General features: G+C 35.5%; 1 protein-coding gene across 5 annotated transcripts in view; it reads right to left on the bottom strand.

Moving 5' to 3' along the window:
• NBEA (neurobeachin) overlaps positions 1-22,012 on the bottom strand; it is a 453,368-nt gene that overhangs the window by 30,077 nt on the left and 401,279 nt on the right. For all 5 annotated transcript variants that reach the window (XM_058800580.1, XM_058800578.1, XM_058800579.1 and 2 more), the window contains one exon: positions 14,581-14,748. In XM_058800580.1, coding sequence (XP_058656563.1) covers positions 14,581-14,748 — 168 coding nt within the window. The remainder of the gene's footprint in view (positions 1-14,580; positions 14,749-22,012) is intronic.

The following is a 22,012-nucleotide window of genomic DNA, read 5'->3' as shown; positions in this document are numbered from 1 at the left end:
GACAGGTTTAGCTAAAAGTGTTCTTTACTCTTTCATGCATTCTCTCACTACTGAAGTTCACACTTGCCTGTGTACAAATGCTTCCATTCCCCTGAAAATTGTGGAGAACTTCCTTAGGCTGAAAAGGGCTGATATCAAGGAATTAACTGCTCCCCTCCCTTTCTATACTATACCAGAAAGAAAGGAAAAATCCTAAAATTTTTTCCCTTCCAACTCTGCCCAGAACAAAGGAATTTAGCACTGATATAACAAAATTCTCCCATTATATTACACTAAAACCTAAAAAAATCTGTTCTACTCTTAAGCAAAAAGATTTGACCCCAAATTCCTCTAACAAGGTCTGAGTTGTTATTAGGGCTTCTCAGGCCACACTGCTCATTTAATCACATTCTTTTTACAGCTCTGATAACTTTTTTTGATGTGGGTCTTGCTCCCAGTCCATGACAAACAGTTCCACTGCCTTTCCTTCCATGATGTTTGCCTGTACACAAAGGCAGATAGGAAGCATCCCTCTGCTCACAGAGTTCATGCTATGCAAAACCCTAAACATATCCCAGAAGTGAAGAAAGTAATATATTTGTTTATAATTTTGTATACAAATACATTCAAGATTGTTTTTCTTTTTTTTTTTTTTTTCCATTTTGTATAGTCTATCCTCGACTTGAGTATTTCAGCTAGAATGTACCTACAACAATCATCTTGTCCAACTGCCTGACTGCTTCAGGGCTGACCAAAAGATAAAGAACATTGTTAAGGGCATCATACAAATGCCTCTTAAACACTGGGAGGCTTCAGGCATCGGCCACCTCTCTAGGAAGTCTGTTCCAGTGGCTGACCACATTTTCAGAAAAGAAAAGCTTCCTAATGTTAAGTATAGACTTCCCCTGGCATAGCTTTGAACCATTTTCACGTGTCCCTGAATATCAGAGGGAAGAGCTCAGCATCTCCCTCTCCACTCCATTCTCAGGTAGCTTTAGAAAGTAATGAGGTCATCCACAACATAAAAAACATGTTATTATTCTCATTTCATGCCATTATTGTCTTCAGTTGAACCATTGTATTTTTTATGTTCATGTTTGTAATTATTTCTGTCCCATATAGATTGGTAACATTGACTGAAACTCTTGTGTTCATTGAAGTCATGCCAAATGAAATCATTGTTCTGTCATCATTCTTTCAAATCTGTATTAAGTTTGTAAAACAAAATGTTGCTTTCTTTGATCATTAAGTCACTGAGCACAAAGATTAAAAAATGTTTTACTGCTAAATTAATTCCTAAGAGATATAATAGCATGATTCAATAATTCATCAAATATGTGACTTAATGACATATAGTTAAGGTTTTGAAACCTATTAGGCAATCAGGATTTTTTATTTTTAGATACTGAAATTTGCCCTTTAATCATTTCTCAATAAGCACCTAATGAGCAACCTCAGAAACAAGGATTCCTCTCAATTTGAAAAACAATTTCATCTTTTCCAAAGACATTCATTCATTTCTTTTAAAATGAAAAAAATTTACTGTTGTTTTTGGATTATAAATATTTAAGGTGACTGACTGAAATAATTTATTATCACCTAAACTCTACCTATATAAGGAAAGACTTCCATATCCTCTTCATTATTCAGACACCAACCCTGATGGTTAGATTCAAAAAGGTAAATGGGCAAAAGCTCTATGTGATTTGTTGGGTGAGAGGCCAGTCTAGATGATCTTTCCCATCTAGTGTTTAGGCCTATGGAACAAACTTCTCTTTGACATCTTGATTCTGCAATGCAAATTACTAAAATGCACGCCTGCAACATCGAATTTCCCTTTTGATACTACTCCTTTGTGTTACTCCTTTATAGGATGGTAATCAAAGCATTTCAACGTACAAAACTGCAGATGTGTCCTAGATTGTATTTGCAAACCAAACCAAACCAGATGCATTTCCTCAATGTGCCTCCCATTGTATAACTCCTGTTACTAAGAAAAAGTCCTCACTCTTAGGCCTTAGCAAGATCTGGCTCTGAACATCATGTTCAGAGTGAACATGATCAATTCATCTGCCCAAACTCTTCTTGAGTTTGCAGTGCTGGTTTTAAGTTTCAGGAAACTCAAGCTCTTCTTGTTACTTATACTCCTTTAGAAGCTATTCTTGCCGGCATCTGTCTTTTTCTTTTAAAAAAATTCTACCATTACAGTCTTAGCTTTTACATATTCTTGTCACTCCTACTCAGGAGTCTGCTTTTAAGCCAAGTGTTTCCATTATGTCATCCTTTAACTAATTTATTTTTCTCTTTTGCATATGAAGTACAAGCCAGGATGATGAAACCTTAATTTATATTTTTAGATCTTTGGGATCTGGGTCTGTTGGGTTTTATTTTTTTAAACAGAGGAAACAGAGGAAACTCATGAAACACACATTGCTTTTTTAAAAGTCTCCTAGGATTCTAAGTGCACTACCTCCAGTAATCGTTATTTCTAAAGCAAAGATAAATTTGTTACATTTTCTTGAGTAAGAAATAAAAAGTCTTCTGAATTTTTAAACATAGATTCTCTTCTCAAAGGAACCACTACAGATTTTCAAACTCTACAAAAGAGAAAGTAAAAGAATAAATAAAATTAAAAAAAGATAACTTTAATTAGCATCCTCTGGTTGGCAGTCACTAAAATTTACAGGCATTTAAAAAAAATACAAAACCACTGCTTCTGTCTAGGATGATACAATTGTTTCCTCATGTGAATGGCAGTGTGTTACAGCAAGAAAGACTGAATTTCCAGCTATGCCAGGCTAAAAATTGCCAGTAGTACTTTTCAATGCACCATCAACTGCATTTAAAAGCCTGCTAAATTTTACAAGTCAAAAGTATGCAAAATAAAGCCTCTGGTTTTGTTTAGAGATGCCTAACTAGATTATACTATGCAATATCTCAATTAATTCACTAGTTAAAAACTAAGTTCCACAGGTCAAGACTAAAAAAACCCATGAAGTTTTGGGAAGGCCACAAATATAATTTCTCTCCATTAACCACACCAAGAGCTGTCTGTTCCTATGGTAATTCCCTCATTTCTATAAGGCTCCCAATGACTGTCTTTCTAACCCTTTCTCTTCCTCCTTCTCCTCCTCAACAAAAGCTCCAAATGTCTATTCTATTACTTCCCTCTTTTTATTGTTCATTTGTCTTATCCTACTCCCTCCCTCAAGAAGACAGGAGTTCTGTAAATGCCCACCGTCCCACGCAATTCCATTTCTTTCCTTCATCTCTCATTATAATTTCTTTTCGGACAGAGCAAATAATATTCTTACCCTGACCTGTCCAGTTAAACTCTATGCAACATGCAAGGCTTTAATCTGGACAAAAACTTGATATTGCTCTTGGTTCTAGTATTTAAAAATAATTTTTAAAAGATCTTAAACCCACACATCACTGATCCATGATCATTTATACTGACCAGAATGATGTGCTGAAAGCAGAACCTAGTTATTCTGTGGAAATGAAGATGGTGGTATTACACATTCATAGTCCTACAGTAATAAAGCTCCAGATCCTGTGCAGGAGTAAAGAAGCTAAAAAAGAGAGAAGGCACTTGTGAAAAATTCCTTGTTATTTTCCTCTCCACTGAGGCAGAAGAAAGAAACTTCTACTGTTCATAAAGATCTCCTGGGGAAAAATACATGAAGCAAACTGCAGTCTGGACAAAACAGCAAAACTGAGTATCTTTGTCCATATTCCACAGCCTGGTCTGGAAAGAAGAAGCAGTCAGCCTAATATCCACTCACAGCTTTCAACAGGCCAATGCAGCAAGTGAAAAAAAACCATGGTATTTTTGAGGAAATGCTGGGACTGAATAATTCTGAAGGATCCCTGACTTTCAAGATGGATGTCCATTTCATGAGCCATGAATGGTCACAGAAGCAGAAAGATCTTGGCTTGCTGCTTCCTGCCCAGCTGCCAGAAAAAAAGGAAAAGCTAACCAGGATGAGAATAAAATACAAGCACCCTAGACTTGTTAAATGCTTGCGGAGTAATTGGGATTGAAGCCAAGGAAGCAGTATTGAGCTATTTCCCATGGTTTTCAGAGATGCTTATGTCATCCAAATAGTGCACTGCCTCTTACACACTGCAAAATTTTACTCTGTACAGACAGAAGAGAAAATTGTTTTGTGACCTCATGAGGTTTAATTCTATTTATTAGTTCTCCTCATCTTTTATTTTGTTTAAGACACTGCATGTTTTTAATAGTCATTTTGAGGAGCACAAAGTCCTTTAAGCATAGGCATCCAATTCATAAAGAGGCAACAGTAATACCAGTAGGAGTTTTTACTGAAACTTTGAAACTTCATCCATTTTTTTCTAATTAATTTTTTTTGTGACTAGGAGTTTTCACAGTGCATGCTTACAGATGATTTAAACCCTGCTTTTTATTTTAACAGCTAAATTTTGAGCCTCTAAAAATTAACAATTAAACCTTTAAAAAATAAACAATAAATGCAGGTAAAGTTTCTGCAATGACAGCTTAGTTTGGGAGGGAATAATTCCACCTCTTCCATTATTTTTCTGTCCATCAACTGAATTTATCCTTTTTTTAAGAAAACATCCCAAGTTTTTTCCTTACTCTTCCATTTCAGTTACATTTCCCTCCTCTATACTCTCCTCCTTTTGTTCTAGGAAATACATATGTTTGCATTATATTCTGTAATAATACTCCACATTTTGTGTCACCTCCAGACAAATTTGGCAATATAAGAAATAAATAATGAGCCATAAGTATTTAGGACAATATTTAATTTTTGTGACTTGGAGTCAATAACATGCAACTGGTTTTGGTTGCAGGAGCTGTAGCAAACTATGCTGGCTGTATAGCATTCTATACATGGTAAATGCTCAGGACACCTACTGACCACAAATTTTAAACCTATTGACTTTGGTCTACTTAAATCACCAAAGCATCAACTACTCACACAGGGTCTTAAACAATGAACGGCTTCAAAGACCTGGCTGTCTGGCAAAATTTTCATCCATAATTAATCAATTAAGAAACCAAATTCTACAATAATTTTTCAGAAACTAATTTTTTTTAAAATATATTCCTGAATTAAAACAGAAAAAATCACAGTAACATAGAATGGAAGTTAATGTAGTCAAGGGGGGCACAGAATAATGCAGTTACTTACAACACAGTTGTTTTCCTGTTATGCTTGAAGCTATCACCATAACAAAACATAACAAAATAAAAGATACCGGTGAAAAAAGCCACAATTTTTCCATCTTCCCACATTGTACATTCTTCCTAAAAATCCATTTTCACAGTGCTTGCTCACTCTAGTTTAAGATGATCCATTTAATGAGGCTTCTACAATATCTCTTATGAGATGTGTACACTCAAATTATGCCTATAGACCTCTGGAAATTTCTGCAATGATGTCTAAACTTTCATATCTGAATTTGACCCTGTAAGTGGTAATTAATCTGGCACCAGACCTAAAAACATCCCTATATACATTGGCAGGAGCAATTCTCCATATTCCTGCCTTTCTGCCACACATCTCCTTTGACTCTTATTTTCTGTCAAGCTCTTGAAATCCTGTCCCTAAGTCAGTCTTCTACTCTCATCACTAGGATGCTCTTGCCTGAACTCTCTGAGATCTTTTTAGTAAACCCACATAGAAAATAACACACCAAGAGGAAGTTCAACCACCTTGAAAGAAAGGGGCTCTATTAGCAATTGTTCATACCCTGCAGCAATTTTGCCAGTAGCTGAAAAGAATTCAGATAATCATAAGCAAGTAGTCCTTTGGTCTGCTAAGTCACTTGACATCTTTTATGTAGAAGTAAATAAATGAAGGTATAAGTTTAAGTCTAGAGAATGTAATTGTTGTGGAAAATAGATGTTATTAATACCTCAAATAATTAGTGACCTTTGCTGCCAGAAGAATGACTTACACATATTTCAGTATAGAACATACACATCATATTTATTTCTACTTAGTTTTACAATTAAGAACTTCCCCTTCAGGAAAACACAAAAGAAAATGAGGAAAAACAGGGAAGTAAAGAGCAGAACAGGCCTTCTGAAAGCTGGGCTGTAATAAAAGAGGAAAGGGTACTTAATCATCAAAGAATGCATTTTAGCTGTGATGTTTTTTCTTCTGGTTTATTATTGAAATAAAACATGATGACTGAAGACATTTTTAATGCTTGGAAAGCAGAACAGGCTCAGAAAACCACAGTATCTAGTATGTGTATTTTATTCTTGTTTTATAAATATGTAACTATAGAAAATGAAAAATGTGACTTCATGTTCTACTTCTGCTTTGAGAAAAAGAAATTTCAAACCCCCTGAATAAAATCTTTTCTTGTTAATGAAATAAAACAAAGTAAGGAATGTGGCAATATAACATTAGTGGCTTCATTTTTCATCTGAACAGAAAGTAAATGCAGGCTTATTTCTTCTCTCTCAGCTCTGTCTTTCTATCACAAATCATCTGTCTTGTTCCCACCTTAAGAAGGTGCACTGAGATTTTGAAAGCCCATACTCTTTACTACAAATTGTACTTATGATGAGGCTCCAGCCATCTGCCAGCCTTCAATTTATCCACTGCTGGACATAAGATCTATTTCAGAGAACAGGCAAACCATCAAAACTCTCATCTAAAAAAGGACTGATGGGGAATAGGTAAAAGGTACATACTGAAAGGTGTCGTGCATAGTATTCATCAGGTTTCAGTGTATATTAGAATTTTGGTTTTGGAACAAGGTTATACTGTTACATTTAAAATAAGTGTTCTCAGTTATTTGTAAGTTTTAGTTTATAAAGAAATAATTTTGTTTGGGTTATTTCCCAGAACACATTCCTCAAAACTTCACTTTGTTCTTGACATAAATTGAAAACAATAATATAGATATACTGTACACAGGCTTCAAAATGGCATTAAAGAGGCACATTATCAATATGTTTAAAACATTTAGAAAGCTCAGCTTTGCATCTTTCTAAGTGAATGACTAGATACTTAGACTGAGTAATATCTGTTCCAATAAACTACTCTGTGGGAAATGTTTTGAATAATGGTTAATTTATGCTGAGGTAATGACAGCATAATACAACTGAAATCTGTGCTAATAGGAAAAAAGAAGCCCCTTCCAGCTATTTCTGTTACAATTGGCTGCAGTTATTTTCACATCTCTCTCCCTTGCATAAAATATTACTTTAAGTGTATGTGAAAATGCTTGTTGCTAATTTTAAAAATCAATAATTGGTACCTGTCATCCATATGGAGAAAAACAACAAAAAAACCCAGACAATAAAGATGAAATTTTCACGCACAAGACCTATATTTTATATATTTCTGCAATAAAAGAGAGCAATTGTGGTTAATGTTCTTTCCATATCAGCAAAACATTAAGCTCAGTTTGGGTAAGACTCCAGGGTTTGAAATGCACATGGAATTTTAAATGTAGATGAGAATGGGCAAAACAATTTGTTCCAAATAGTACTTCAGGTAGGCTGAAGTATTAGAAGACATTTTTCTGGAATATCGGTTATTTACAAACTCACTGCAGTATAGATGAATGAATGACCTGAAATATGTAATAAATAGGCTGATTCAAGTCTCATCAGCTTAATAAGTTACCATCAGCTCTTCCATTTGAATTCTCGGTGTAAAGCTGGTGGTGCTCTTTGAGTGCCAGTGCTTAGCTCTGCCTGGATAAAGAGCATTTTAATCACAAGTACAATAAAAAGTAAACAAGTTCCAAACCTTCTAATGGGCAATTTTGGACAAAAACCCCACCTCTATGCCACAGACAATTGCCACTTGTTTTAATTTAAGAGACTGTGTCTTTTCTGGATTCTGAAAAGGTTCTGAATTCACATAAACATGTAACAGCATGATCCAAGAATGGTTATGAATTCAGATCATCACAGATTCTTTGAAATACTGGCTATCATCTGTAATACATTCATTAACAGGAGATATCATGATAAATCATTGATCTAACTGTGGATAATTGTTTTAAGCAATGGTAGAATGACATTTTAAAATTGGAATCCTATGGATTCGAATATGATTTTTGACTTCTTGTCATAAATGGCTTGTGTTACTTAGGGTAGGTCCTCCCAAAAAGTAATTTCATAGTCAAATTGGATGCATAATTGAAATGTTTTGGTGATTCTGAAGAAAACACCTTCTGAAAGCCCTTTTCCCTGAACAACAAAGATATGGAAGTGCACACATTAATATCCAAGTAGAAGCCTACACACTGGGCAATTACTATATGGTAACTGACCTCATGCAATTTACATTAATTCCTTATTGTATATTCTGATTTTATAGAATCTGTCTTTTCTTATATTCTGTGTCTTCTTCAAGAATCTTTACCTACAGAAATAAATATTGTACCCTCAAAAAGTCCTTGTGTTTTGCTTCTTGATCTACAGGGAGTTATCATAACAAAGTGACAGCAAATTAAAACTCTCCCTTTTCCACTTAGAGAAGGATACAGAGCTCAGAAACTCACCAGAAAGACATACAAATTATTATATTACATCCACATATGTTCCCATTTAAAAAAAATCCATTAATATTCTGTTGATAATCCCTTAATGCAATAAAACACACAGGCCAAATATAGTACAAAATAGTCAAGTTTTTTTTCCCCAAACCAGTATAAATTTGTAAAAAAAATTCTTGTTCTGTGTGTTGAGGAAAAACATTATTTGAAATGAAGAAGAAGTAGATTTCTTGACAAAAATCAATAGAATGCAATACATATTTCTTAGAGAATAGAGCTCTTAGCACACAGGAAAATAATTTCTACTTTGATGATAGCTTTTACTTGAATTCCTTAACTTAACTTTGAAAAAAGCAGATTGATACAAATGCAGCTTCCAACTAATTTCACCACTATCTATATTCACGCTTAAACAAGACTGCTCCTAGTAAGGAAGCAAAGACCATTTCTTGTATGGAGGCAATTAAATACAAGTGAACATATAAATGGCCAGTGCTGTGGGTACAATTCAATCAAGCAGATCCATAGGGGTGGTTTTGATATTCTTGTCACATCAAAGAAACACCTCCCAGAAGAAAAAGATCTTAACAAGTTAAAAATTAAATCAGAATAAATATGAATAACTCTGAGAGAAAGGAAGAACAAGCACTTGGTGGCAAGGGCTGGTGTTACCTTGGAAGTGTTATATAGTGCTATTAGAATAGCGTGTTAATTTTTTCCTCATAAATTTTCCAGGTTCAGTCACCAGGGAAGGGCTAGCACTGCAGCTCCCTTTGTTAAAGATATATCTATCTTGCTGAGTCTTGACAGCCCTATCATGTCAGCCCTCTGTAGTAGCAAAAAGTGTTTCAGCAAGAAGAGGGGGGAAAAAAGAAAGGAGGGAAAAAAAAGTGAAAACTGATGTGATCTACTCTGCTTCCTGTGGGCATATTTCACTATAGCAGATCCAGAGGGATGCTTTGTTATTCCTGTCAGATCAAAGAAAGAGATAACAGAAGAAAATATAAGAGGAAAAATATAACCCAGAAATGAGGGTAGCTGAAAGCACTGCAAGACTACCACATCATTATGACTTTTCAAATTATTTAAATATGCTAAATATCAAGTCATCACCAAAGAAATAAATATTGCATAGGCCATATGCTCTGTTAGCTGCCAGAAAAACTATCCTACTAGGATTAGTTTATGGGCACAGCAACTGCCTGTCAAACACTAGCAATTTTAATCATTTTTCAATTTGCTGTGTGCATTGCAAGTATGCTCAGGTATCTTGACACGTGCTCAGAAAAAATACCTGAGCCCACCAGGTTCACACTGCCTTGCTTTACTACGTCTTTGCAATAATTCCTGCTGGACTGGGGAGTTGGAAGCATATGGTGAAGATGCAACAGTCACAGGAAAGTCATTGTACTGTGCTGCTAAGTTGGATTTGCAGCTCAACACAATGATGATACAAATTTGTCCTTGAGTCCAAAGCAAACCAAAAGCTGAAAAAAATTTTCCAAATATTTCTAATCACAAACAAGGTGAAAGTGTAAAAAAAGGAAATAAACAGAGATCTGGCTATGATTTTAAAAAAACCCAAAACAATTTAAAACCCCCAAATAGTACCTTTCTGCAAGTTAGATGTATTTTCAGTACAACATGTGATTAGCCTTTTATGCACTAAGCTGTCCACTTAATTATTTTGTGTTTCATCTACAAGGCATTAAATTAATGTAGTAATAAATAAAAATAATTTTGTCTCATCTATTGCATTTTCTGGCTTTCTTTCCTTTCTACCACAACGCTTTGTGTTATTCAAGTTCCTAACTTGAAGTCAATAGATTTTTGAGTGCCCTCATTGCCAGGTGTTTGGGGAGGAAAGGAGCTCCTAAAATCTACAAATATTCTGGGAGAAACCAGAGGAGGAACTACATTTTACCAAAGAAGTGGAGCCACAACATCAAAGAACTATAAATAAACCGTATTTCCTATATTGTTCTTTATATATTAGCATTCTCAGCATCAATTCCCTGAAGTCAGCCAAGTCTGTCTAGTGGAAAAGGATTTGGATTATGATGTAAACTAACAGTAAAGACAATTCCAAATAACATCTAATGTCCAATATAACTACTGTTTACATATTAAAAAGAGATACAGGCTTTGTACCAGGGATGTTCTGTCATGTTTCTCCACAGGAGAAGACTGTCATGGTAAAGTTCATTATCAATTACTGCCTTACAAGTACAAGATGAGTTAAGCTGTCATAATTTTCTCAGCCAGAAATCCTGTGCTGTCAAAGAATGTCAATTTTTAATCTGACAAAAGGAAGAAAATTATCTGTTATTCTGACCTCTAATTTCTTGACATTTTAATGCTGTAATTGCTGTGGTTAGTGCTGCAACCATTATTCCACCTGTCAAGTAAGAATGAATCAATATCCTTAAGCTGTTCAAGTTTAAGCTTCCACCTCGCTGCTCTTACTTTAAAAAAGGTTGAACTGAAAAAAAAAAAAAGAAGAAGGATTTTGGGCCTGGAAAATGTTTATTTTATTTTGTTACACGTTTTTTCCTCCTCATTACAATACGAAAGTAATTTTTCAATATGAGATTAAGAGAGTATTAACGCAGATAGAATTGAGGAATTTACCAATTTCTAATGATAAAAGATTGAAACCACAAAATTCAATTTTATACTTTTATTCCACGGTGCATGTAAATCAGGACTTTCCTGTTGCCCTTGTAACAACTTGAGGTAAATTATCATGACCAATTATTTTTTGTGGTATCAGAAATTAGGAAGTTGTTTAAAAAAGTCAAATTGATTATGTTGAAATGAAACCCATTTATTTTACCCATCCAGTGCAGACCTTAAGTTGCCACAGAGGTATTTGGTATTCCAGGGTATTCCAGGGACAGATGTATGTGATTTCATAGACTGAAGTAATCTAAAACTTAACTATCTCAGTATTATGGTTTCTATCAGTAGGAATTTTCTATATGGAAACTGAAGAAAGAAAATCAGATGGAAAATCTGCTATTTAATAGGTCTGCAAAGAACAATAACACAGGATGGCCCTTTTTCCAATGCTAAAGAGTAGAGATTTCTTGGAGAGCTCCCAAAGCATATGAGAAAAATGTAAGGAATGGCAGGGATCAGTTGTTCCACTGCTGAATATTTTTGTGTAGATAGGTGACTACAGAAGTAACTTTAATATTTTTCACAGAAAGCTAAGAACATATTTTTAGTGGTTAAGTGAGGTGCTCAAGTAAAGGGTGAAAGGGCCAAGGTACAGCATAAACAGGTCACAGGGCTGTGACCACCCTTTCCACCTTTTGAAATTACATCTTTCAATCAGCTCAGACTAAATGGGAGCGTATTTTTTATTTGGAGACTTATTTCACTGGATAGATTTACCTGGGACTCAGTTCAATATGAAATTAGTTATGGCCACAGTTACTGCCATACTTGAGCACTGGCCTGATAATGGCTGCTGCCAATAAGGTTGTATTGATTGGCTTACTTTACAGTCATGTATTAAGAACATTCACCATCTTCTGTGACACAGGACCACAATATTTTAGTTTATTTACAAAATAAACATCAAGAGAATTTGGATACTAAGACATGCATTTTCCTGGATAACTGCAGGACATTAATTAATTAATTCTAAATTGCAGTGTTTCTAAATTAAAATGCCAGATACCACCACTTGCCACTGTAAAATATGATAAATAATTTTTATCACTATTTTAAAGGTGCTGGTGTTCTTATTCTTAATTCCTGTATTTACAAGCAGTCTTCAGAGGCTTTTAAAATATCTTTTTGATTTTAATTTATTTTCTGGAATATTTACCAAAACTCAGAATAAAGTCAAACAAACCCAAACAAGCACAAATAGAACAACAGCAAAAAGGCAAAAACCTCATAATATATACTGTCAACAGAAACATGACCATCAAATGCATGGTCGTCTATATCATCAAGATGTCAAATGCTTTATTATTGGCAAGAGAATGTGCACTAGTTTCATAAACAGATCCCAGGAAAACAGAAAGCAGGTCTAAATCCATCTATATTTAAACATGCACTGTAAATTCTGATTAAAAATAATTTCAAGTATTTTTTAATTTTCTTATGAAAAACCAAAAATCAACAATCCTGAGATGCCTTGGAAGTAAAAGCATAGTATTTTTAAATGGATGCTTACAACTTTATTATCTATGCAAAACAAAAATAAGGAGGATTTATTTTTTCTGGTGATTTTTCCTTCTCATTGCTATCAGTGAAATTTATTTACAAATCTAACTTATTGCAATGAAGATTAAGTTGTGCTTTTAGAAATTTACAGTGTAAACTGCCTAAGAAGATGTTTACATGTTATTGATTTAAAGGTAATGGGTTAGATGTACAAGTGAGTGAACAAAAATGTCTCCATGAATTTTCTTAAATTTCTGATGACAAGATATGCAAGCAAGTAGAGAGCTGAAGAGTCTCATCATGTCATAAGATGTTAGATAAGGTGCACAGACAGACAGACAGACAGACAGACCTCAATTCTACAAGCTGCCCTGTGGGAGTAGACCCTAAAAGTCAAGACATAGGAGTCTGCCCATGCAGATCAGGACCCTAAGCCATGCAAATCCTTGTATTCATGGTGCTGAACACCTGCTTTATACTTTAAAAAAAATTGCTTCTTCTTATATCTAGAAGAGCCTGACTCTTCTCATGCTCAAAGTTTTAAATCCAGAAAATTATTATATAGATGTCAACATTAAATATTTGAGGCAGGGGGAGTCAAAGCAATTGTGGCAGACTTAAAACTAAGAAAATATTAGTTGTTTAGAAAATCTAAGCTTTACAGTGCATGTAGTGAAAATCCAGTTCTAGGAAGTCTGGGGTCCAAATGGATTTTTAGTTCTGCTCCTAAAAAATCCCCAAATGTAACAGAATGCAGCAATGCGCTAGTAAAAAAGAACCAACCAACCAACCAAAGAAAAAAAATCCCAAAACCCTAAATCAAACCAAAACACAAACCAAAACCAAACAGAAAACAAAACAAAACAAAACAAAAACAAAAAAAAACAAAACAAAAAAAAAAAAAAAAAAAAACAAAAAAAACAACAAAAAGACAAAACTCAGTAGGTAGCTGAATGAATGCTTTCTGGAATCTACATCTTTCTGAAATCTGTAGATTTCTGTCTGCAAGATTGGAAACAAACAAACAAACAAACAAAACCCCATTGCCTGGCAATGTACATTATTCCTGTTTTGCATACAGCAGATGGCAGCTATCTGGGGGAATGGAAGATTGTGTGTAGGGCTTCATCACAGCAGTACTCATCTAGCAGCTGTTGCTTCCTCACACTTTACACCAAATTTCAATTGTTTTAGCCAACAAATGAATGTTGCTGGAAAATCATCATGCAAATTAATAGGTACTGGAAAGCCATTATTAAAATTATTAGTCTTAGTGAAAACAAATCACTGGAAGGAAACGTAGCAGGATATCTAGAATAATTTTCTTTTAAAATTTACTGATTAAAACACTCACTTGTATATATTGCAAATATATATATATATTTAATTCATATGCATATATAAACATAAGTACTTGAATGCACAACAAATAGAAAGCATTTTCTATTTTGATAACAGTTCCATTATACTTTATGTGATTAAAAATAATTTAAATATTTGCTGCAATCACTCTAGAAAATACATTCTTTCTCAGACACATTTTCACCATCATCTGACTTAAAGGTTAGGCTTTTGTTCTCTATTACTATGATGCAGGTTTTTTCTAGTTTTTCAGTTCTGCTAAGTGAACTTAATACAAGTAAATTATAAAATATAGCAGACACTATATTAACGAATAAACATTGCAATGTAATTTCCTACACCATAACTGAATATTAAATCTATTAGGTTCATTTGTTTCATTGCTAGTTTATTCATACTTGCTTCTGAAATCACCTGGGGCCTAAATTCTGAATCAAGTCAGACACATCCATTTTCTTCAGCAGTGAAAGATGGAAAAAGTACCATTTCTTGTGAGATGACAGCAGATTTTAGCATGAAATGACAGTAAACACCTACCTCCCTGAGGACAGGATCAGTGATACTGTCCAGGTTCACAGAGCCTTCATATGTTAGGTAGTGGAAAACGTTGAGTGCACGCACGGCTTCTGGTCCTCGTTGCTTGTAGCCAAATATAAGGTCAATCCACTGATGAAGCTGACATGATACAAACTCACTTTCCAGGGCCTGCAAGTGAAATTCAGGATTAGGAAGTAACTGAGAAAACATAGCAGGCATCACTACATTTTCTCTTCAGACTTATTTGATATATTTGAAATCTTTCAAACATTAAAAAAAATAAACTTATTCTATTGAGAGAAACATCAAAAAGATAGTATCTTTTTCCTTTACCTTTATATCATGCTAATTTTCGTCTCAGCTATGAGTTTCTCCCAGCTGCAAGTATTTTAGTAATTTCTGGGCTTTTCAATTAGGCTAGTTAATTTGTCAAGAAAAAAATGGAAATGGGAAAGAAAATTCAAAAAAGCAGTCTTCCAACTAATTTTCAAACTAGTTATAATTAGTCTTAAATCTAAAATGGAAATTCCTCCATTGTTTTTATCACAATGCCACTACTCAGCACGAACACTTCCCAGCTAGGACAGAGCTTCATGTCTTTCTAAGGAAATTTCAGATTTTACAAGCTGATAAACTTCGGGAAAATATTATTAATTTTTTTCATTTACATTAAAAGGAGGCTGCTTCAGAACTAATCATCAGGTGCTGTAGTACCATGCCATGCCATTTACTGGCAGCAGCCCCCTTCTCACCACCCCACAAGCAGGACTAGCCTCAGACAAGGCAAGCCATGCCTGGGCCATCATGTAACCATTCCTCAGAGATTTTCCCAGTAATGCTCCTCATGGAAGAAGAACTCTCTGTGCTTTCGTGGAAAACTGGACACTTTTCTGCCAAAACCAGTGACTATTATCTCTGATGAAAATGGATGGGAAGGCTCAGGCTTAAGAGCTGACATGTAGCTCAGTTTTCAAGGGCTTAAGTTCAGCATACCATAAAAAGCCACAAAGAAATCTTGCAGGCAACCATACAAAATTTTGTTGTTTCCTTTTCAAAATCAGAAGCCATCATATACATAATGCAATATTATTAAAATAGCATTAACATTGCTGCATGCTAAATAATATTTAACTAATACTATTTAGTGTCAAATCATGCTTCCCAACAAATATTTTTAAAATGCCATGTCCTTAATTAGATTGTACTGTGCATGTTCAAAATGATATATCAGAAACTACATCATTCCATATAATCTTTTCCATAGGACTTTTACATCATTTAGAGTGCAAGATGCTAGAATGCAAGGATAAAATTAAGTATGCCACAGCAACAACCAATAAAGCATTTCCTTACTTTTAAATGCTTAATTTTTTAATGTTCCCTTTGTATGTAATAAAGCTTTTTAAGAATTTAGAATTTAAAGCCAGTTATCTTTCTAGCATACACCTCAAATCCGTTTGCAGCAATCAGCCTAAAAGTTCTCTTGAGCATCTGAATTTTGAATATTTATAATTTTGTTTGATCTCTATATATTTATTATTATTTTATTTGTTTATTAACATGTAATTAACAAAAAAAATTAGCTATTTCTTTGGTCAAAATTAGCTTTTTTTTCCTAGAATATTAAGAGCACTTCAGGAAAACAGCAGAACTTTTGATTACTCAAAGATCAGACAATGTGTTTGAAAATAATTGATGCTTGGTTTAAATGAGGCGTATTTCACACTTTTCTCATCTAATATCCTCTCACTGGTGTTAGAATCACAAAAACGTGGAAGCATTGGACAGTTTGAGTTAGAAGGGACCTCAAAAGGTCATTTAGTTCAACCCCACTGCAATGAACAGAGACATCTTCAACTACTTCAGATTGCTTAGAGCCTTGTCCTGTCTGACCTTGAATGCCCCCAGAGATGAGACAATCACCACATCTCTGGGCAACTTGTTCCAATGTTTCATCACCCTATAAACTACAAAAAACTTCTTCTTTATATCTTGTCTGATCTATTTTCCTTTCATTTCATGCCATTACCTACTGCCATATCTCAAAAAGTTCTGCTAAAAGTTTGTCCCCATTTTTCTCATAGGACCGTTTAAGTACTGGAAGATCACAATAAGGTCTCCCCAGAGTCTTTGCAAAGCTGGACAATCCCAGCTGTCCCAGCCTGTCTTCATAGGAGAGATAATTCAGAACCTGGTCCTCTTTGTTACCTTCCTGTGGACTCACTCTAACAGGTCCATGTCCTCCCTGAGGACCCCAGAGCTGGAAGCAGGACAGCAGGTGGGGTCCCTCCAGAGCAGAGCAGAACAGAAGGGCAGAAACATCTCCCTGGACCTGCTGCTCATGCTGCTTTTAATGCAGACCAGGATGAGGTTGGCCTTCCAACCTGCAAAGAGACTTTAGTGGCTCATGTCCAGTCTCTCATCCACCACCATCCCCATGTCATTTTGGCAGGGCTGCTCTCCATCTGTTGTCCCCCAGACTGTGTGGACACTGGGGGTTGCTCAGACGCACCACCTTGTACTTAGTCTTGTTGAACCTCATGAGATTCCCATGGGCTGCTTCCTTTACTTGTTCTGGTCCCTTTGGATGATATCCCACCCCTCAGGTGTGTCAACCACACCACTCAGCTTAGTACCATCTGCAAATCTGCTGAGGGTGCACTCAATCCTACTGTCTATGTCACTGTTGAAGATATTAAATGGTACTGGTCCCAGGGCAGACCACCACTTGTCACTGATGTCACCAAGCCGATGCAACTGCCCAATCAATTCCTTATCTGCTGAACAGTCCACCCATCAAATCCATCTCTCACCTGTTTAGAGAGAAGGATGTTGCAAGGGACCATGTTAAAAGCAAATCCAGACAGATGACACCTGTAACTCTTCCCTTGTCCACTGATGCCATCACTCCATCATAGAAGGCCACTTGGTTGGTCAGGAAGGACTTTTCCTTGGGGAAGTTGCATTGGCTGTCCCAAATCACCTTCCTGCCCTCCATGTGTCTTAGCACAGCTTCTAGGAGGATCTATTCTACGACTTTCCCAGGCAAGTGGTCAGTATTTCCCAGGGCTGTCCTTTCTACCCTTTTTAAAAATGGGAGCAGTGCTGTCCTTTTTCCAATCACCAGGGACTTCTCCTGACTGCCATGACATTTCATGGAGAGTGGCTTGACAACTTAGGTCATTCCCTAAGGACTCTGGGATACAATTCATCAGGTGCCATAGATGCATGCTCATGTTCCTCAGGGGGCCACCAACTTGATCTTCTTTTAAAGTGGGAGGGGCTTTGTCCCCCAAGTCCCCATTTTGCAGTCTAGTCACTCAAGAGGTGTGGGAAGAGAGGTTGCCATTGAAGATTCAAGTAAAAAGTTCCCTGAGTACCTTGTTCATTGTGACTGGTTTGTCAGTCTTGCTCATGAGGGGTACTGCACTTTTTTTGACCTTTCAAGTTAAAAGACTTAAGGGGGTTGAACATATATATTATATTTCCCTAAGTCCGTTTCCACCAGCACTTACTCAGCACCTTTTCATTCTAGAGAAGGTCTTACTGACCCCAGCAGGTCTGGAGAACTTCTATTTCACATGGATTAATAGTTATTTAATAATTTATTAAATTATCTACTTCTTAACAACTGCATATCATGTCTTTGTCTCCAGTTATTTAAACAGCTTTATTGTACTATGTTTATATAGTATAATGGTCCTTAATTCCTCAGGGAAGAACCTCAGTTTCTTGAAGAAACCTTGAGGAAATTTATAGCAAGGGAATATAATTATTTTGAGCTATGTATTTCAGAAGAGTGGAAGCTGCGTGGTTTGGTGCAGAATTTAGGGAAAGGACCAGAGTAAAGGTGGAGAGAGGAGCCAGAGCTGTGAAGAAGAGGGGCTCTTCATGGGCCTTAGCACTGCTCAGCCTCCAGCTGCAGGGTGAAATGAGTGCTGTGTGATGTTCATTGCCTCCCAGCCAGGGCATCCTGTGGGGTATGGCACCAGGCATGAAAAACAGGAAAGGTGTCCTCAAGGAAGGGCCACCAAAATGCTACAAAGCCCCACACCACCCTCAGTGGGTCAAGGCTTTATAATCTCGATTTATTTTAGTCCAGGGAAAGCTTCTTGCATCAGGTCTGACCTGGTTTCTTCCAAGTACTTCTGCAATGCTACTCATGCGATACTTACAGAATCCTCTCCCTAATTTGCTCTAATGCACAGGCTACTCCCCCTCCATGTAAGTGCCTCCTGAAAATTTATGAGCTGTTCACTGTCAACAGTACATCATTTGGTTCCTCAAGAATATGCAATGCTCAGTAGGGAACAGGGTGAGGGAATTTTCTGTATAAAACATAATTTGTAGGTACAGTAGGAAAAACATACAAAAAAAGACAACAATAATATCCTTAAAATAAGCTGGTGATGGCCATAAAAATCAGCACTTTGGATTTAAATTATTGTAGGGGTTTAATTTTATGAACATTTTTAATATGAGTGATAGAAGCATTAAAAAAAATAATAATTATGACTGATATAATTATGTCATATCTATATAATTTGTAATATGGGTTTTAAAGATTCTTAAAGTTAAACAGAAACAAGCCAATATCCACCTTGTTATCTATCATAACTAACATGTACACAAAACAGAGTTTTATTCAAGCACTCCTAAAGTGATCTTGTTTGAACAATTATTAGGGCTTCATTTTCAAATAGCAACATTCCAGTCAAGTTTTTTTTCATGAGTTTTGCTTTAAGGATGGTGTTTAACATGTTATTGTTCCCAGTGGAGTGACTTTTATTGTTAATAGGTAAATTGCAAGTATTATTATACATATAGTGTATACATATTTTGTGGGTTTTTCGTGTTTACAGCCAAGTGTATGCACATATGTTCCAAAATCTGACCTGCAGCTGTTGTAAAATAGAAAGAGGTATTAGTAAGTTGATTTTAAAACTAAATAAAGTTATTATAAACCAAATTACTTCTTACTATAGTTCTTCTCTGACCTTTACAAATGCTGCACTTTCCCCTATGCTCATTCTAATTTGATATTAAAGGTATTTTTCACAGGCATGTCAGTAGGAGGCAGTGGTTTTTATTGTAATACAGACTGTATGCTGTATAAAACATCATAAGTTCTGGATTTATAAAATATCTATCCAGGTATTTTTTGTCACCAGAGAAGTGGGAAATCCTGATGCTGCCACTTGTCTGGACCATGGTTGCACCTTCTCTTTCTGCAGTTCCTGCCTTGCCCTCCATGTCCATATGCTGTCTGTCTCTCCAAAAAGCTTTCCATCTTGCTATTAAATTATATGTAATATATTTATGTATATTTTCTTATAATTACTCTGAGATAGTTTGATTTTACAGATCTGCTCAAAAACAGATCATCAGCCATTTCAGCCTGTGAGTTGGGTTTCTCTCCTCTCCCCTCATATCCATGGTCCTCTGCAGTGTCTGCAGATTCTCTCCACCAAATATTTCTCATCCTCAGTTACTATTCCTTGCACTCATCAAAGGGAAATCCTTGACTATCCTCATCAAGTATTTCAGGCAATACTGCTATCTGAGATCAGTTATGTTCTTTTAAGCAAAGTAATATTTTAATAGAAGTGACAAAGTACACTATACAGATTTGGGTTATTCAGGGATGTCTGCAGAGAAACTGATCCTTTATGTAAGCATCTTCATGATATAAGTAAGATTTTTCAGCAGTATAGCAGGTTTAAAAAAAAATCTCTGCTAAAAGTAATTAAAAAATCTGAAGTAGATTGAAACTCCTTTTGCCTCAATAACTTTTACTTGCATAATCTTGGCAATACACAAAATAAAATCCAGTAACTTTTGAGGAAGTAATATCAAGTCTTATCTACTGCTTATCCGGTAGAAGAGAAATATCAATTGCGGCTGAATCACAATTCAAGGAAGAGGAAAAGATCTTCCAGATTTTCATAGCACAGAGATTTCATACTAGATATTTCTAATGACTATTCAAGAAGCTTTTTAATTATGAAATACTATGCATGCTTCTGAATAGCCAGGGAATGGTACAAAAATGCAATTGGCAGCAGAAGAGTGCAAATAAATCATTTCAGAGACAGAAAGAAAATTCAATCTCAGTAACAGTTATGTAATAGGAACAAAATATGTATAACAAAAACAAGACATGGTTTAGTCTTTTAAAAATATAATTTATCATGAATACATTTTTCTCGGCACTGCAATTTGTAATTTAATATGTCCATAAGCCATAATTAAAATATCATTATAATTAACTTTGAATTACACAATCCTGCATCTTTTGTTTCAAAACTAAAGAATGCTTATTATAAAAGCTGTGCTTCAGTGTTTCACAGTGGTGTTCCCTGCCTTGATTTAACATGCTTGACTTACTGACTGAGTCTGTTCTATTTCTGGCTCTGGGACTGCTCTGAGTCTGTGGGGACTGAGAGGCTGAGTAGGACTACAGATGCACATCTGTGGAAGGTTTTATGCGTGGATATTTTTCTCCCTGGTAAACTGGGAGATTATGATTGATGAGCCCAGCATTAGGGTAATGTTATCAGGGACACTTTCTGCCTCTGTCCTTTGTACCGTTGCTGAGGTCAGACCATAATCATGTTAGCATTGAACATAGTGCTTTATTAATGTTTCATGAGTAACTCCAAGTAATCAGTCTAGCTTGGTAGGGATAAATAAAACTGCTACAACAATCCCCGATGTAGAAATCGAATGTTGAAGATACTGTAATAGGGCTTGAAAGTAACTTGACTGTCTTTTCCAGGCTTTTTAATAAGTCTAATTTTCACAAGTTTAAAGGAATCTCTTTTGATGGAAAACCATTTCCACTTCTAATTCCATGTTTAGTTTGAAGTGTAAAACAGCCACCTGAACAATCAAAAGATACAATAAAAAATCCTAGCCTGCTATTTGTTCATTTGCATAGAATTTTAGTAAAGCTTGTTAACCAATTGGTTAAATTGTGCTGATTTATGACACTGTGCCTCTGTGATGTCTCCTAGGCTATTCTGTGTTTTCTTTGGAAAGTATCAGGATGAAATGATGGCATTCTTGCTGTTATTTAAAGAAAATGCTTACATTCATAAATGTGCTAGAAGTATATAAGGATTTTATTTACTCCCACATAAAATTACACATAATGTATACCAGCAGAAAGCACAAAAGAAAAAAAAAAGAACAAAAGAAAACAGCATCAGCCAGGGAAAAAAAAGATCCCACTGTATGTTATGCACTACCACATAGGATTCTTCCCACTGAAATGAAATTATTACTGCTGATTTTAATAGATAAGGGATCAGGAAAACCCTTACTTGAAATATTCCTTAGTTTTCTGTAAACATATTCTCTGCTTGCTTTGCTAAGTTGCTGTAGAAATCCCAGGCTTGCACAAGCTTGCTGTGTTTTACACATCAGCATC

Source organism: Ammospiza caudacuta, chromosome 2, assembly GCF_027887145.1.
Source record: "Ammospiza caudacuta isolate bAmmCau1 chromosome 2, bAmmCau1.pri, whole genome shotgun sequence".
NCBI lineage: Eukaryota > Metazoa > Chordata > Aves > Passeriformes > Passerellidae > Ammospiza > Ammospiza caudacuta.
This window is presented reverse-complemented; position numbering and strand designations above follow the sequence as displayed.